Below are 17,149 nucleotides of genomic sequence, written 5' to 3'. Positions count from 1 at the left end.
TGAAACCCTTGGTGGTGCTGCCTTGCTGAACCCCTGCAGTTCCTGAAAGTTTTAATAGCTTACATGTATTCTGTACATTGTCCCTAACAGCTGCTTTTAATTTTTTCAATGTATTTATTACTACAGTTATATGGTGCCTTTTATATGCCACTATAGTTTACCCCTCTGAGAGTTATATGGTCGTACCTTGGAAGTCAAATGGAATCCGCCCTGGAAGTCCGTTTGACTTCCAGAACATTCGGAAACCAAAGCGCGGCTTCTGATTGGCTGCAGGAAGCTCCTGCAGCCAGTCGGAAGCCGTGGAAGCCCCGCCAGACATTCATCTTCCAAAAATAGTTCACAAACTGGAACAGTCACTTCTGGGTTTGCGGTGTTTGGGAGCCAAAACATTCAAGAACTAAGCTGTTTGAAAACCAAGGTACAACTGTAATTCCCAGCAAACTTTAGCAGAATACACTGGGGATATGTGTGTGTGTTCTTCAGGTGTGTTTTAAAGTATGGTGTGTACACAGTCTTAATCAGCCTTTGAGTAAATCCAGTTTGGCTCTTTGGTACCAGCAGCTAATGATAACCTCCCCTTGCCTTTCTCCTTTCTAGGAGGAGATCTTCCAGAAGAATTCAGTAAGTCCCACTTGGTTTTCTGACCATGCACCATATGAGACTCATGATCTGTTTCTGGGAATTGAGCACAGTGAGCCTCACAGAACATAGTGGGGGCTTCTCCGTAAACGTGTATAAGGTTGCACTGTACATGATTTATTATCTATCCAACTCGGCTGTTTCAGCTTTTGGAACACGCATGGCAAAATCCTTATGGTTGAATTTAAAAAATATATGTTGGAGACTGGGTAGTTTGCAAAGTGAAATAGCAAGTATGTTTTCCAAAAACCACCACCATCACCCCACCCAAACAGTGCGGGGGAACTGAACTAAGAAGAGAAAGGGATTTGCTATTTGAAAGAATACCATTACATTTGTATGCTGCCTCCTTTCAGTCCATAAAGCAGAGTTGGGAAACCTTTGGCCCTCCAGGTATTGGACTACAATTCCCATCATGACGGACCACTGGCTATGTCAGTTGGGGCTGATGGGAGTTGGAGTCGAGCAACATCTGGAGAGCCAAAGATTCCCCAGCCCTGCCATATAGGTTCACCAAAAAACTTGTCCATGTTGGTTCAAGTTTTGGGCACAATTTTTGGAAACCAAAAATGCTATTTTTCTTTGCTGCTTAGATAAATTGCCCCCACCCTAATACTGCTCAAAATTCATGTGTTGGACAGTTTTGCGCCCCACGAAATGGGTACATACTACCTCTAGTAGGTCTGCTTATTTGTTTATTTATTACATAGATGGGGGACCTGTGGCTTTCCAGTTGTGGTTGGACTCCATCTCCCATCATTCATTGCCCATACTGGCTGGTGCAAATGGGAGTTGGAGTCAGTATCTGGAGAGGCATAGGTTTCCCATTCCATATTTATGGCATTGCATTGCATTACTGAACTGTAACTCCCATCAGCTTCATCAAGCATGGCCAATGGCCAGGGATGATGGGGGTTGTAGTTCAGCAACATCTGGAAGGCCAGAGGTTCCCCACACTTGCCTTGTTTTTCTTCCATAATGGGCCTCAGGGTGGCATCCATAAGGTTCCCAGGTGATCTTCCACCCAGGCACTGACCAGACCTGCTTAGCTTTGTGAGGTTTCTGCATCATGTGCCTTCAGACCACATAGCTTTGATCCTTATCTTGCTGATCTGAGCAGATTTCCCAGAATAGAAGCAGTTCCTAGAGAAGAGGTGGCAACACTTATTTTACTGCCACCTCAGCTAATAGTTTAATTTTGACCCAGAACTCAGCTCCAGAACCAGTGAAGGTAAAGTGGAAGGCCTATAAGTCTTCCTTTCCCCAAAAGGCACGTGAAAGATTTAAAACAAAAGAATAATGTAATCTTCAATTTCCAGGAGGATGCCAGTGCAGGTGTATTTTTGGGGTTGTTTGTTTTTTTGACATGTTCATAGTGCCATGTGTGTTTTAGAACTGGGTGTGTGGAGGGATCATAGCATTAATTCTCTTTTAGGATGGCAATGGCAGCTATACCTTAATCCCCTACGTGGTGGCAGCCCAGAACAAGGTCTTCTGCTGCGACCCGAATGCGATGATGTGCCTGAGCGAGCTTTGCCAGCCTAACAACTTCACCATGGAGGCCTTCTTCACCCCCCTGACGGCGCAGCTTGCAAGGCTGCTGGAGGGCACCTCCGCCAACACCTGGTAACACACACACCCCGGTTATCTTTCAATACATGAACTCAACTAGCGCAGCAACGGGAGTTAGGTGTGCCCTCCCAGGATCACACTTCTCACCGGACATCCTCCACACTCTCCCCAGCTGCTTTTGCCCGGCTGAAGAAGTCCTTGCACTGTGATCTTGCCTAGGTAGTAGAGGATGGAGGTGTGTGTGAGAGAGAGGTTTTCCTGGTGCGAAAAAAGCTTTTAAGCTCCCTGCCTTGCTTGCCAGGCAAGGCCCTCTTGGTGTGGCGGCTCTGGAAGCCTGCAGATGGTCGCGTGGGAACTCAAGCGACCCCGCAAAACTTCAAGAAGAGAATATCCCAGCTTATTTGTATTTCTGTCCAAAGGTATTTGGGGGAGGTTGTTTTAGCAGTTGGGGCATCTGGCGTGATAACTTCCAGATTAACAGTAAAATTCTACAACCCGCTCCACTCATTGTCACAGGTTTTTGCCGTAGCAAAAAGGGCGCAGCATCCAGGCCTAGCTTATGCGTTATCTTGGTGGGGTGCTTGCCGGACTCGCCCATTGCCTTACACGGGAAGCTGCCTCATACCAAGTCAGACAATTGGTTCCTCTAGCTGAGTATTGTTAGCAGTGACTGGCAGTGGCTCTCCAGGGGGCATTTCTCAGCCGTACTTAGGGATGCCGGGGGTTGGACTTGGGACTTTCCGCATGCAAAGTACTGGGCTATGATTTCTTGCTGGGCCTTGTGTGTCTTCATAGTTTTCCTAGTAACCATGTAAGCTGTTCTTTCTTTTTTACTGCAAAACTGAGATGTTCGAGATTCCGTAAAAAGATACCAGGGTTCTGTTATCGGTGCCCTAATCATAGCTGGGGCAGATTCTTAGAATTGCCGAGGACGGCTTGTAACTCACAGCAGTTCTCAAGAATCCCGGGAGGTGCAGCAGAATCAAGGGCAGCATTTCACTGAGTTCAAGTTAGAGTATCAGGAAAGACGGCCTTCCAGCGAGTTAAGGGGAAGGGTTATGACACACTACCTTTGGAGAAGCACGGGCAGCCCCAAGAAAGAGGGAAAGCCTATTGCTTAATAAGAGCGGGTACTTGAACCTGTTGAACTCTGGCCACTCCCTCTCCTTACATTTAAGGCTGTCTCATTCCACTTTACAGTGGTACCTCGGGATGCGAACGGGATCCGTTCTGGAGCCCTGTTCGCATCCTGAACATAACGTAAGACGCAACAGCGTGTCTGTGTGTGTTGCATTACGCCGCTTCCGCTTATGTGTGTGATGTCATTTTGACCGCCTGTGCATGCGTGAGCGGCGAAACTCCGTTACTTCCGGGTTGCCGTGGAGCGCAACCCGAAGGCGCTCAACCTGAAGTGTATTTATCCAAAGGTATGACTGTATATATCCCAAGGTATGACTGTATATATTTTTCTCCCTTTTCATAAAAAAATAATGCCACTTCAGACAGTCATAAAGGTAAAGGTAAAGGTACCCCTGCCCGTACGGGCCAGTCTTGACAGACTCTGGGGTTGTGCGCCCATCTCACTTAAGAGGCCAGGGGCCAGCGCTGTCCGGAGACACTTCCGGGTCACGTGGCCAGCGTGACATCGCTGCTCTGGCCAGAGCCAGAGCCGCACACGGAAACGCCGTTTACCTTCCCGCTGGTAAGCGGTCCCTATTTATCTACTTGCACCCGGAGGTGCTTTCGAACTGCTAGGTTGGCAGGCGCTGGGACCGAGCAGCGGGAGCGCACCCCGCCGCAGGGATTCGAACCGCCGACCTTTCGATCGGCAAGTCCTAGGCGCTGAGGCTTTAACCCACAGCGCCATCAGACAGTCATGGATTCCCTCAAATAATCCTGGGAACTCTAGTTTGTAAAAGGTGTCGAGAGTTGATAAGAGACCCTCTATTCCTCTCACAGTCCTACAGTTTCCCAGGGTGGTTTAACAATCTATCCAGTGAAACTGCATGGTTGGGTGAGAACTAGCTCTTCTAGAGACAGACCTGGTTTTATGAATGATCTAGGTGAGGTGGTAACCATTACCCTGCAGGGGATATAATTACAGAAATGCCGCACATCTTGATGGCCGAGGTGTAGCATGCTGAGCTGGCGAATGGAGAAATACTGGACAAAAAAGGTTCTTGTTCAAGGGTAGCTGTGAGTTGGTCTGTTGAGCTTCTGAAGGAAAACAGGAAGTTGCAGCAGAGGAGCAGCTGAGGACAGGGCAGCCGCACAGTGTCATGCAAGACTTAAGTGAGGGGGGGTGGCCAGGCCTATAGCTGATGCAGGGAGATGCTGTTCCTCTGTGGTATTCCATGCACTTACGAACCTCCAAGCCCTGGATGGTTTTCTTAACGTAAGAAAAAGTGCTTGCTGGATCATCTAGTCTAGCACCCTGAAACAAAGCAAAAACACATGGCAGTTTCCTGTGTTCCAGAATGAATGGCGCAGGAGAACAGCATTTCTCATCCCCAGAACTTAAATACACTGCATACACTCCCTCCCAGTAAGCTGTTAGACTTGCGGGGTGAGGGGGAAGCGTTTTCCCCAAGCCTAATTTCAAGAGGGGGAAATGATCATCATAGAGATTGCAGTTAGTGCTTCCCTGCCCAGCAGCTACAATTCCCACAAAGAGCCACACAGCAATTAGACTTGAAAACAACCTTCCATTGGCATTCAGAGGAGGCTGTTTTCAAGCTCCTGAATGTCATGCAGCAGGTTTGGGGTGGGGGAAAAGATCATGGGGGAATGGGGAGCAGAGGATTAACCCTCCCATCCCCAGCTGCAACCTGCCAGATCAAGAAACTTCCTCTGTGGGAGCAATTAAATCTTGAAAAATCTGAGTGATTTTGAGAGTGTGTCTCATAGTGCATGGAAAGGGAAGTGTTAACTTCTCTGTTCCTCAGCTGCAGTTCCACACTGCTCTCTGGCTTGAAAAAAAAAAGCCTCTAATTGGCTCAAATTGCTAATTGCTGCAGGCGGGAAAGAAAGGGATTCTCTGAGTTGGATGAAGAGGTTCCTGGGGCCATAGCTGGCCTGCAGGTTGCTGGACTTAAAGAAGCAGGAAGTGCCATCTCATTTGGGGAGCCTTTCATCTTAGGAAAGTAACCTAGAATAGCAGTGTGTTTTCCCATTCTGCTGAAAACCAGAATAAATGGATCCTTCCTACTGTTTCTAGAACTTTGCAGGAAGCTGTGGTGGGCCTCTGCGATTGCATCACAACTGAGCACACTGTTACCAGTGGCAGTCTGTTTTAAGTGGTTTTTAATATTGTGTTCTAAATCTGTAAGCTGCCCTGGGACCTTAGGTTGAAGGGTGGGTAATTTAAAAATAAAATAAAATTATTACTAACACTAGGCAGCCCTGCGTCCTATAGATAGGCATCCCTTTGCAGACATCCAAGGCCCATGGGCAAAAGTTGGCAGGCTGACTCACAGTGCAGTGTCAGTAGCAGGGCAAGGAGGCATGATCCCACTGTCTGCTCCCTGCTTTTAATGATACTGTTTTCATTGATTTTAGCCATTTTCTCTCTAAAAAAGGGGATACTGCTTAGAAATTCTAGTGATTAAGCAGCATATAAATTAGCTCAAATCAAATTTAAAAATACCCTCCACACATTAGCCCTGTGTATGGAAGAAAGTCTTGAGTGTTAAAGCTATTCTGTCTGCTCTTTCCCAGGATACTCCATTTCATTTCCACCTCCCCCAATAGAAGTGCAGCATTCAGTGGCTGTTGAGCACAGTCAGTCCACACTGGGCTGTTTTGGGTCCTCCTCCCACCTCCACTGCTTAGGCCATTCCCCCCGCTAAAGGTTTTCCATACTGCCAGTCTTGGGGGTACCTCAAGCCTGCTGATGCCTCCCTCTTGTGCATGGATGGTCCTGTTTTGGCTACATGGAAAGGGCACTGGGAGAATGAGTTTCCTGTTAGTATATTAGTGGGGATGGGGAGCCCTTTCCAGTCCCAGAACTGTGTTCCCTTCAAGGCAACATTCTGGACGCCACATACCAGTGGTGGGTGGGGCCAGAGGCAAAAGTGGGTGGAGCAATGCCTGTAAATTTTATCTTTATACAGAAGGCAGCTTCTACATGTACACAAACACCAGTCTCTGTTCTCCACCCAGATAAGCGGGAGGCGTGATCAGAGAGCAAGGACGGCTTTTCAGCCAGGCAAAAACATGTGCGCTGTGGAGAAGGGCCAGTGAGGGGCATGACCTGGGGAGAGTTTTGAGGGCCAGAGGGAGAGGCCTTGAGGGCTGCATTTGGCCCCCAGATCCCCCACTTCTGATATATATAGCACTGGCCCTGGGTAAATTTGCCTTCCCCTCTTGGGGTAAGCCAAGGGGCGCTATCCTTTCCTTCTTGTTTTCTCCAGCGGCTACTTTCGGGAGATGATCCGAAGGGACATCCGCAGGGCTCGCGAAAGGTACAGCGGGGAGCAGCTGAGCCGTGAGCTGACCAGTATCCAGCAGCGACTGGACAGCGTCGAATGCCTCAGCCTTGATATTGTCATGAACTTTATTCTGTCCTACCGTGACGCACAGGTGAGCTGATCCACGGGGCCCCTCGACTCTCGTGCCGTGGCCAGTTAATGCGCATGGATGCAGCCCAAATGCCGTCAGCAGCAGCAAGCAGAATGTTTTGATGACTGTTCCCCAGGGCAGACGTGACCCCCTGCCAACCCAGTTTTGCATTGCAGCGGTCAACTCCAGCAATGCGCATCAGTGCCATGCAGGCATTCAACACCCATGGATAGATGCCCCACCACTGAGCACTTGAACATCGCCCCCCTTACACATCCTGGTCTGTGGTGTTTCATGGCAGGTTCCTAGAGTAGGAGCCATGTGTATTTGGAGCTGAGTTTGGGATTAGTTGAAGGCTGTGTGTGTGTGCCTGCCTATTGTGGCTTCAATTTATGTCTTCTGCAGGATTGTAATGGCATCATCACCCTAGTGGAGACCTTACAGGCCCTGCCGACTTGCAATGTCGCTGAGCAGCACAACATCTGCTTTCACTATGCCTTTGCCCTTGACAGGTGAGGAACATTGTCAGGTAAGGATGGGCCTCTATTCTCAGCCCTGTTAGGCCTCCCTACCCTCTGCTTCCCTGATGCGCATGGACATTGGTGCACTTAAGAGGTGTCTTCTGGCAATGGGAGCTCTGAAGAGGAGATGGATCCCCACTCCCTGGTCTATCCCATGGGTGTCTGAAGACACCAGAGCTTTCCCTGAGTCCTGAGGACACACCTCTGCCAATGGACTCTCATGGCTGGTTTGCAGACTCCTCAGCGAATCCAGAGGGCATGGAGGAGGGATCTCCACAGCTGGAACGCCCATTATCTTGATGGGACTAATGGATGTAGCAGAAGGCATTGGCCCTTTAAGTACCCAGAAGGCAGCACCCAGTGGGCAGGATCTCTAGTCAATGATTATGCTGAGACAACCTGGATGTTTGGCCTCTGCGGCATGGTGCTAAACCCACACCTTGGACTCTCTCCAAAGTCTCTGTGCCTTCGTAACCAGGAAATTCTGATCTCTCCTTTTTTGGGCCATCAGCCCTCCTTGGTAATGGCATCCCTGTGGATCCCGACACTAACACAGTAGCAGATGGGCAGAGCTGGTGTTCTTCCTGTACTGTAGCTGCTCTTGCCCCACGATGCTTCTGATGCTACGTGTGTGACTGTGTGTGATATGCATTTGCAGGCGGAACCAGCCTGGCGATCGGGAGAAGGCTCTCTCTGTTATCCTGCCCCTGGTGGAGAAGCCTGAACGGGCAGCACCTGACCTGTACTGCATGTGCGGCCGCATCTATAAGGACATGTTCATTGATTCTGGCTTCACTGATGCTGAAAAGAGAGACCAGGCCTTTTACTGGTGAGGAATGGAAAGGGATCTTTGCTGAACTTGCACTTCTGCTTTAAATTATGGCTGCAGGCGTGGAAATCTCTTTGAAATGCTCATTGCTTGTGGGATGGCTTGATGGTGGTAGGGTGGCCAGGTGAAACTCCTACTTCTAGACATGATTGAAGGTGCAAGCAACCTGTCCTCTCTTTTTTTCATCCATTTGGCTTATTTGCTGGGTCTGAATTGCAGCCTTCCTAGTTCGTTTCCAGGTCTGATATTTCCTTGCGCTTCTGATTCCTCAGGTATCACAAGGCCTTTTTAACAGACCCGAGCCTCCATGCTGGGATTAACTCCGTTGTCTTCCTCATCGCTGCTGGACACAAGTTCGAAACCTCCATGCAACTTCGGCAGTTAGGTGCGGGGTTGCTTGTTCCCATCTGCGTCTCGTAAGGGTAGCCGGATGTGTGAATCATCATTCTGATCTAAAACCAAGATATTGACAGTGTTCTTTATTATTCATTCTCTCTCTCTCTCTCTCTCTCTATATATATATATATATAAACACAAAATCTGGTTGATTCATTTCCAAGCGATAGTGTTAAGTGCCCAATTCAATGAACGTTTTGTGATAGGGAAATATTGGCTGGGTGGTGGGTGGGATCTTATGAAAGGAGCAATTATCGCCCCATCTGCACCATATATTTAATGCAGTTATCATACTACTTTAAACAGTGGTGGCTTCTCCAAAAACAAAATCCTGGGAGCTGTCGTTTGTTAAGGGTGCTGAGAGGTGTTAGGAGTGCCCTGTTTCCCTCACAGAGCTATCATTCCCAGAGTGGTTAAACAACCAATCCCTGCTCCCAGGGAACTCTGGGAATTGTGGCTCCATGTGGGGAGTAGTGGTTTCCTAGCACCTCTCAGCACCCTTAAACCGCAGTTCCCAGAGTGCTTTGTGGGAAGCTGTGACTGTTCAAAGTGGTAAGATGCTTTCAGGGCCCCTTTCCCTCTGCCTCTTCTCCCTGCTGAAATGAGGCTTGAAAAATGTGTTATGTTGTAGCCAATAGAATGGTAACCCCCAGTTTAGCCAGAACGTCGTGACCATTTTGAAAATTCCCTTCAGAAATCCCTGCCACTGCCCTTCCCCGCCCCCTGCCCCTGAAACATACCTGCTGCATTTTAGAAAAATCTTCCTTGCTTCTGGTCCTTCCTTCCTTAGGTATGAAGGTGAGCTGTGTCCTGGGCAGGAAGGGATGCTTGGAAAAGATGCAACATTACTGGGATGTGGGTTTTTACCTGGGCGCCAGTATCCTGACCGGCGACTTTGACAAAATCATCCAGGCCTCGGAGAAACTTTACAAGCTCAACGCTCCAATTTGGTTCGTGGTGGGAACTTTGTGTCCTCATGGGAACTGGGTAGGGGTGGGGGGCAAGGAAGACTAACTAGCTGACAACCCATTGAGATGAACTGGAGTTGTGAGTGTCGAAGGAGGTGCTGGGAGAGGGCAGGTTTCTGAAGAGGAAGTGATTTCCTCCTTGTTCAATGTGGTGGGACAACAGATTTTGAACCTCTGCTCAGCCATGGAGCTCACTGGCTTACCTTGGACCAGTCAGAGTTGTTGTGGCGATTAAATGAGGAGGGGAAGAACCATATACACTGCCTTGACTGAAAAGGTAGTCTATAAATATAGGAAATAATAATAATATGTGACGCAGACCACTTGCATTGGATAGAAACTTTAACTTACTTCACCCTTTGCAGACTGTGTGGGTCTGTTTGAAGTGTGTGCTTCTTTCTCTTTTTTAACTCTGTTCTCTTCTGCCCCCTGCCCAATTATTGGTTCAGGTTCTTGACATCTATCAAGGAGACTTATGTAATCTATAGTCATTTCAACACTGCCCCCGACACCTGGTCACCTAAACAGGAGCTGGTTGATTTCTGGCTGGGCTTCTTGATGGATTCCTGCCAGCCCTTTGTTTCCACAGAGGAGTGTCTGGTAAGGAGGCAATGAACGTTGGTGCTTTGGCAAAACCTCTACTGAACTACCAGCTTTTCCTCCTGCCTGCTCCTTTGCTACACTACTGTGGCATCTGTTGCTTTCCATCCTACTAGAGGCAGTAGCAGCAAAACAAAGTGGTTCTGGGGGTGGCAGAGCACTCCGGTGGTAAAACGGACTTTGCCATTTCAAACTGTGGCTTAGAAAATGAGCACATCTGGATGAGGTGTGAGCTAGCATAACTAATATGCTAGTTCTTTGTTTATGGGGGGGGGTGTGTGTTCTGTTTCATTTTTGTATGGGGTAGCCCAACCTGCTGTCTGAAGTGGCATAGTCCAGTCTGCATATAAGGTCATATACATGGCATCAAACCATTTCCCCCATGATTTTCTGTTCTGCAACTCTCCAAGGTCTTAGAGGGTTTTCCAGCCCTTTTGCCTGAGATCTTGGGTGCTTCTAAGATAGTGACTTAACATTGTAAACAAGTCATTCAGAAATTGCAAGCTGCCCATCAGCAAGAGGCTTTTTTAATTTATCCGATTTTGCCCAGAAAGTTTGAATCTGGATTAAATGGCATTTTGATGGCCATAACAGTGCTGTGACCTTAAGCATGCAAAACTTTGCCTTGCTCATCTGTCAGTTTCAGCAGAGTTGCAGAATGAGATTCTTAGGAAATTTCCTCTTCTGTCCTAGCAAAGCCTTTCTTGCCTAAGGTGCTCTTTCATATTTCCTCCCTTAAGCTATATAAAATTCAGGGCAAGCTTTGCATAGCTGGGTTGGAGAGAGGACTGGACAGTCTCTCTCTCCCCCCCACCCTCTCGCTATTTGTGTGAAATTCATGTGCTGACAGATTTGCGGGGCAAGAGAAAATTGTGCAGATGCTTCTCTCTCCCTTTAATTCCCCTCTACAAATCTTCTCCTTGGGAGAAGCCTTTGGGATAACTCCTAGTTCTTACGTCTAGGTGAAACAAAGCCAAATTATCTACTTCTGCTCAAATTTGTGAACTTTAGTCACTCCCAACCCTTCCTTTTCTCGTCTCCCTCCATTGTGGAAATTTGGGTTGTAGTTTCCTTGAGACAGGGGCCTGTTTACCTTGCAGATTGGTGGCTTGCAAAACATCGCAGGTTGATTTTTTGCCGTGCAAAAACTGGTCCTGGAGCAACACCAATGCAGCCCTCTCAGCTTGCACCAAGAAACTCTGGAACATGCCGAGCTACCTTTCTCAAGCCATTTTTCCTCTGCAGTCAGTTATAATCTCGACACACAACAGGCTGCATACACACCATACATTTGCAGCGCATTTTTCTCCCAAAGTTCTGGGAACTGTAGTTCACCCCTCACTGAGCTATAATTCCCAGCAACCTTCGCAAACTGCAGCTCCCATGATTCTTGGCAGGGTGGAGAGATGTGCTGGAAATGTATAGTGTGTATGAACGCAAACACACATACCTTTTCCTCCTGGCCTCCAGTTGTCGCCCCAGGCATCACATCTGAGAATATCATCACTATATCCCATAAGATGAAACAGTCAATTAGCTGTGCTCACACCTGACCACAGGACTGAGTCAGCCTTGGCTGCCCTGATGAACCAGCACTGTTACAGGTACCACATCATACTCATTCCACATTTGTAGGGAAGCACCCAGATTTTGGAACTTCCTCCCATCAGGCAGGCACCTTCACTGTGCTCATTTCGGTGACGGTTCTGCAGATCAAAGCAGTCAAATGGGCACATGTGGGGTTAAGGTGATCCTGCAGGTTGACTGCTCAAGCCGTTGAGGGCCTCATATACTAATAATAACACCTGGAGCCTGGTCCCGTAGCAAATGAGCAAGCAGCGCAGATCAAAGGGCAACTAGCAGAGAGGTTATGTGTGCAGTCTTCTCTTAGTTAAGTGTATGCTCACTACGACATATGTCTGCCACTTTTAGATTTTTGCTGAAATAAGAAGCGGCATGTAAGTTAACTAGCAATCTAACTCACCACCTGTTCCAACAGGTCTTGATTCTGGAGTTGGGCAGAGTGTTGCAGCCATCTCAGCTCAGTGTCTGCAGTCAAGAAGGGCAAAAATCAGTGACGCTGAGCCACATTGGCTCTCCAGAAGAGGTAGGTCCAGAATTGTGGCCTGGGTCAGTTTCTTTTTCTGATTTTAATTTTTTTAATTTATTACCCGCCCTTCACCCTAAGGTTGCAAAACAAGTTACAACAATTTAAAATAGAACTTTTTAAAAACCCTTATAATTACAAAAAATACAAACACAAAATATCTAATAAAAAGTAACAAAAGTTCATGTAATTACTTTCATTCTATTTAGATTTCCAGTCTTTATGCATTATAAATCTTCATGGCTGTTTATCCCTCTGGGTGTGTGTCTCAATTTCCTGTGTTTCCCCACTCAGGGTATTTGTATGTTTCTTTCACCTTTTGGGTCTCTTTACAGGAAGGGATTTCCAAGTGGACATTCCCAACATCTTCCATCCGTGGAATCAGGTGATGATTATTATTTTTTATATAAAACAAATAGTTTGAATTCCTTGTCTTTAAGGCTAGGTTAGTGCTTAGGATAAGAAGCAGCCTTTATACCAGGTCAGAGAAATAAGCCACATTGGTTAGTATTGGCTACACTAATGAACAGTAACTCGCTGTGGTTTCAAGGCCTTTCCCAGTCCTTCCTTGAGATACATCACTGACTTACGGTTCTTCCCCTAAAAAAAGAGAAAGCTCTAGTTCTCAAGACCCTGAAATAAAGGGCTGATTTAAATAGGAACATAGGACACTGTCAAGAAAGACCATTGGTGCATTTAGCACACTATTGCCTATACCTGGGGTATGCATCATGGTGCCTTCCATGGTGGACTCCAGTTCCCATCACCTCCAGCCAGCATGGTCCATGGTCAGGAATGATGGGAGCTGTAGTTCAGCAACATCTGGAGGGCACCGCATTGGCTACTCCTAGTGCACTGGGTGGCTGAAGATCACTACAATTTCAGGCAGAAGTCTTCCCCAGCCCTCCTGAGAGACACCGGAGATTAACCCACAAGAATTGGCATGCAAAGCCAATAGACTGTTGACGTACAGCCCCTCCCCTGAGAAAACAGAGCTAGCCAGGTGGCACTCGCAGTAGAGAGCACTGGGCAGAGAGGGCACATGAGAAGCTGCCTTTTTACGAAATCACAGTATACATTTTTGTGCATTTTCTGTAAAAAGAAAATGCACTGCAAAATTTGGAGAAGTGTGTAATTTGACTGAGAGAAATGCAGGGAGCTGCCTTATATGGAGTCAGCCCCTGGCTCCATCCAGTTCTGTGTTGTCTACACTGACTGGCAGAAGCACTCCAGAGTTTCAGGTACAAATCTTTCCCAGCCCTACCTGGAGATGCCAGGGATTGAACTTGGGACCTTCTGCATTCCAAGCATCTGTCTTAGCCACAGCCCACCCCCAAGATTAAGTGCATTCCAATCTACACTGAAGTCTGGGATTGGTGAGTTAGATCAGTTTGTCCTTAAAATGCAGTCGGAACACATTTTTCTTCCACTGCAGCTCACGTGTCAATGCTCCTCCATGCAAATATAAATAAATAAAACATCATTGCACCTAGAAAGCTAGCATCTCAAGGAGAATGGGGTCTGGTAAGCCCCTGAGGCTGATGCAAGCAACTTGCGGTGGTGGGACATGGAGAGAGGCAGGTTTTAAAGCAAGACACAGGCTTGCGCTGATAAGGAAAGGAGTCCTGCTGAAGTCCTCCTTCCACTCCGATCTTTTTTTCTTGCCAGTATCTCCAAGTGCGATGAGCGGTGCTGCTTCCTCTACGTGCTGCACACAGCGGAAGACTTCCAGCTGTACTTCCCTACCCAGTACCATTGCCGCTGGTGAGTGGGGGGACATGAATGGGTAGCAGAGGGGCAACCCACAACATTTGGAAGAGGGACAATTAAAAACAACCACAACCCAACCACATTCCCCACTCGGGGGAAGGGAGTGTCTCCTGCAGGATGCTGCTCTGGACAGAGTGTTTCCCAGGGGTTATATTGCAGACTCAAGAAACAGGGTACCATTGATGCCCTTTCTTCTTCATCATGTGCGACCATGGAGACACATGATGTTTGGATCTCCACTGCCTGCTTGCCATGCCTGCAGCTGCAGTGTGGGTTCTGAAAACGTGTTTGTAAAAATTAAAGTCAACGAGGGTCAGGGAAGGCAAAGTAAATAAAAAGGAGTTCGGGTTCTCAAATCTGATTTCTACCCCCTCAGCTCTAAAGAAATTGAATTGGAGGTAAACCCTGTTGATGCTCAGAGGGAAGTAATTTTAAACTTGTAATCGCCACCTTCCCTCGCATGCCCAAACATGAAAACTGCTGGCTCAAGGTGTGGAGTTTAAGAGTGTCAGCATGAATAAATGGCTGCAAGTATAGTTTCACATCCACAGAGTTTGCATGGAATAAGGAAATGAAAATCTGAAGCACCAGATTTCCTATTCCTGTTCTAACTTTAAAGGTTTTATTTTTATTTTCCCTTTTTTTAGAGTTGAGCCAAACTGCCCCTCCCCCACTTTACTACTCAATTTGCAGGTGACAAAATGGGTGGGTGGAGAATTCATTTCAGCTGAAATGGTGATGGGCAACTCTGTTTTTACAGCTCTGTCTGGCAACTGCTGGCTGTCATTTCCCCCCCTCCCTAACCCCCCCTGGAATGATGTTTTACTATCACAGTGGTACCTTGGGTTACAAACACTTCAGGTTACAAACTCCGCTAACCCGGAAGTAGTACCTTTGCCCCAGGATGAGAACGGAAATTGTGCGCCGGTGGCGGGAGGCCCCATTAGCGGAAGCGCACCTCAGGTTAAGAATGGTTTCGGGTTAAGAACAGACCCTCAGAACAAATTAAGTTCATAACCCGAGGTACCACTGTACATAGCGTTTCTCCCAGAGCTTTGCACAAACAAATAAATTAAAATAGTAACAGTAGCTGCTAGAAGGATCTCTGGAGATAGAGTGTGTGCTTCCACTCGCCTGCCCCATCCTCTGAAATATCCTGAGTGATTTGGGGCCCCTTTCCCCCTCTCCTTCCAAATTCAAGCTGCAATAACTTCGGGTTTAGTTCTTAGTCCCCTCTCCCTTCTCCGTTTGCATAATTCTTCCAGATTTTCAACCCGTCTAGTCTGGGTTTTTAGCCTTTGATTCTGAACCCAATGATAACAGGATGGTTCTTTGCGCTGGTGTCCATTCTCTTAGGGTTTTTTTCTTCCCCCTCTGCTCTTTTACATTAGGTTTTGCGAACTGGTCCGCTCCTTCATGGCAGAGATGGGTGAGGAAGTGAATAGCTGCAGCTCCCTGGAGGAACTTGAGGTGAGCTGGCGGAAGAGGACGCTCCTTGGTTTCAGGAACCGGGAACTTTTGTCAGGGCCTGTCGAACGATGGCTGTGAAGGCGGATGTGGAAAATGGCCAAGCCCAGTGGTGAACAGGTCAAGACAGGGTGCTGCGCATAGAGATTTCACCAAACGGGCCTTTTAAGTTCCATAACTCTGTGTGTGTTCTTTGACTTGCACAGTATGACTACGAACGCACGGAAGCAGGCGACAGGGTGATTCTAGGTAAAGGCACCTATGGGGTGGTCTACGCTGGCCGGGACCTCAGCAATCAGGTGCGCATCGCCATTAAGGAGATCCCAGAGCGTGACAGCAGGTAAGAGTTGCGAAAAGCAGGGAAAGAATTACTAATATTGTCAATTTTGGCTTCTTGTTTCTTTAGTCTTAAGCTCAGTTCATCACACTTCTGCACTTGTGTGTATTTCCCCCTCTTTTCATTAGGCCATTAACATTCATACTAATTTTTGTGTGCATTTCTCCAAATATAGCCATTCTTGTATGCCGTCTTGCCTATGCTTTTGCAAGCAATTTTCCCTAGTACAAGGCCTTTTTTGTACATTGTTTTCATGGATATACACATTTTTGTGCACATTTTTTGTTGGAGTGCTGTATCACAAAATTAGGGAGGAGTTCAAATTTCAAAGATGAGCCACCTTTCAGTTTGTGCATTTGTTTAGGAAGTGTGAATTTGGTATGTTTATGCTAAACTGTGAACCCAACTATTTCCTTCCCCTATCCTTAGAATGGCCAGACCGCTCTGGGGGAATCTGGGGCTTCTTTCACATTGCAAGAACTCTGGGATGGCTTTGAAATCAGATTCCCACTTACGCATCACCCAAAAAGATTTGCACAAAACCCAAATATGCTAATTGTTATGTGTAGACGCAAATTTGGGAATAATGATTGTAACTTAAACAAAAATCCAGTGCAAATTAGGGAAGACTGTGACCAGATGACCTTCGTGCCTACTCAGTCTTCTGCTCAGGAGCTACTATCATCATTATCATCATTAATATTATTATTAATAATAGCCTGTGCTTCACTTAGCTCCCAATTAATAGGTTATGGGCAACTTCAAAGACCCTGCTGCTGCTCTTCCTTCTGAGGGTTCTTTGTCTTTAAATCAGACTTTGACTGGAGAGCCCTTCAGAGAGAGGACTGTCCTCTCTAAAGTAGGACACATGGCTATCCTACTTAGCAGGAATATGCTCAGCATGGGGGGAGGGGCGTGGCATCCCCTGGCTGCTGCCTCTGAGACAGTTGTGTGAACGTCTGTCATTCATACATGTCACACTTGCACTTCAGATACTCGCAGCCCCTTCATGAGGAGATTGCTCTGCACAAGCGCCTGAGACACAAGAACATTGTTCGCTATTTGGGCTCTGTCAGTCAAGATGGCTTCCTCAAGATCTTCATGGAGGAGGTACCTGGGGGTAAGTACAGTGGTAAAAAGGTAAAGGTAAAGGGACCCCTGACCATTAGGTCCACTCGTGACCGACTCTGGGGTTGCGGCGCTCATCTCGCTACAGTGGTACCTCAGGTTAAAAACTTAATTCATTCTGGAGGTCCACTCTTAACCTGAAACTGTTCTTAACCTGAGTACCACTTTAGCTAATGGGGCCTCCTGCTGCCACCACACCACTGCCGCATGATTTCTGTTCTCATCCTGAAGCAAAGTTCTTAACCCGAGGTACTA

General features: G+C 47.3%; 1 protein-coding gene across 1 annotated transcript in view; it reads left to right on the top strand.

Annotated features, from left to right (window-relative positions):
- The window catches only part of MAP3K6 (mitogen-activated protein kinase kinase kinase 6), a 40,626-nt gene that overhangs the window by 8,888 nt on the left and 14,589 nt on the right, over positions 1-17,149 (top strand). The window contains exons 3-16 of the mRNA XM_079985899.1: positions 598-621; positions 2,075-2,265; positions 6,624-6,792; positions 7,177-7,283; positions 7,951-8,121; positions 8,394-8,506; positions 9,308-9,467; positions 9,935-10,085; positions 12,085-12,192; positions 12,528-12,577; positions 13,861-13,956; positions 15,354-15,432; positions 15,636-15,769; positions 16,759-16,886. Of these exons, the coding sequence (XP_079842025.1) occupies positions 598-621; positions 2,075-2,265; positions 6,624-6,792; positions 7,177-7,283; positions 7,951-8,121; positions 8,394-8,506; positions 9,308-9,467; positions 9,935-10,085; positions 12,085-12,192; positions 12,528-12,577; positions 13,861-13,956; positions 15,354-15,432; positions 15,636-15,769; positions 16,759-16,886 (1,681 nt within the window). The remainder of the gene's footprint in view (positions 1-597; positions 622-2,074; positions 2,266-6,623; positions 6,793-7,176; positions 7,284-7,950; positions 8,122-8,393; positions 8,507-9,307; positions 9,468-9,934; positions 10,086-12,084; positions 12,193-12,527; positions 12,578-13,860; positions 13,957-15,353; positions 15,433-15,635; positions 15,770-16,758; positions 16,887-17,149) is intronic.

The sequence above is a fragment of the Podarcis cretensis genome (assembly GCF_951804945.1).
Source record: "Podarcis cretensis genome assembly, chromosome: 8".
Lineage (NCBI taxonomy): Eukaryota > Metazoa > Chordata > Lepidosauria > Squamata > Lacertidae > Podarcis > Podarcis cretensis.
The sequence above is the reverse complement of the archived record's forward strand: the minus strand, read 5'-3'. Positions and strand labels throughout refer to the sequence as shown.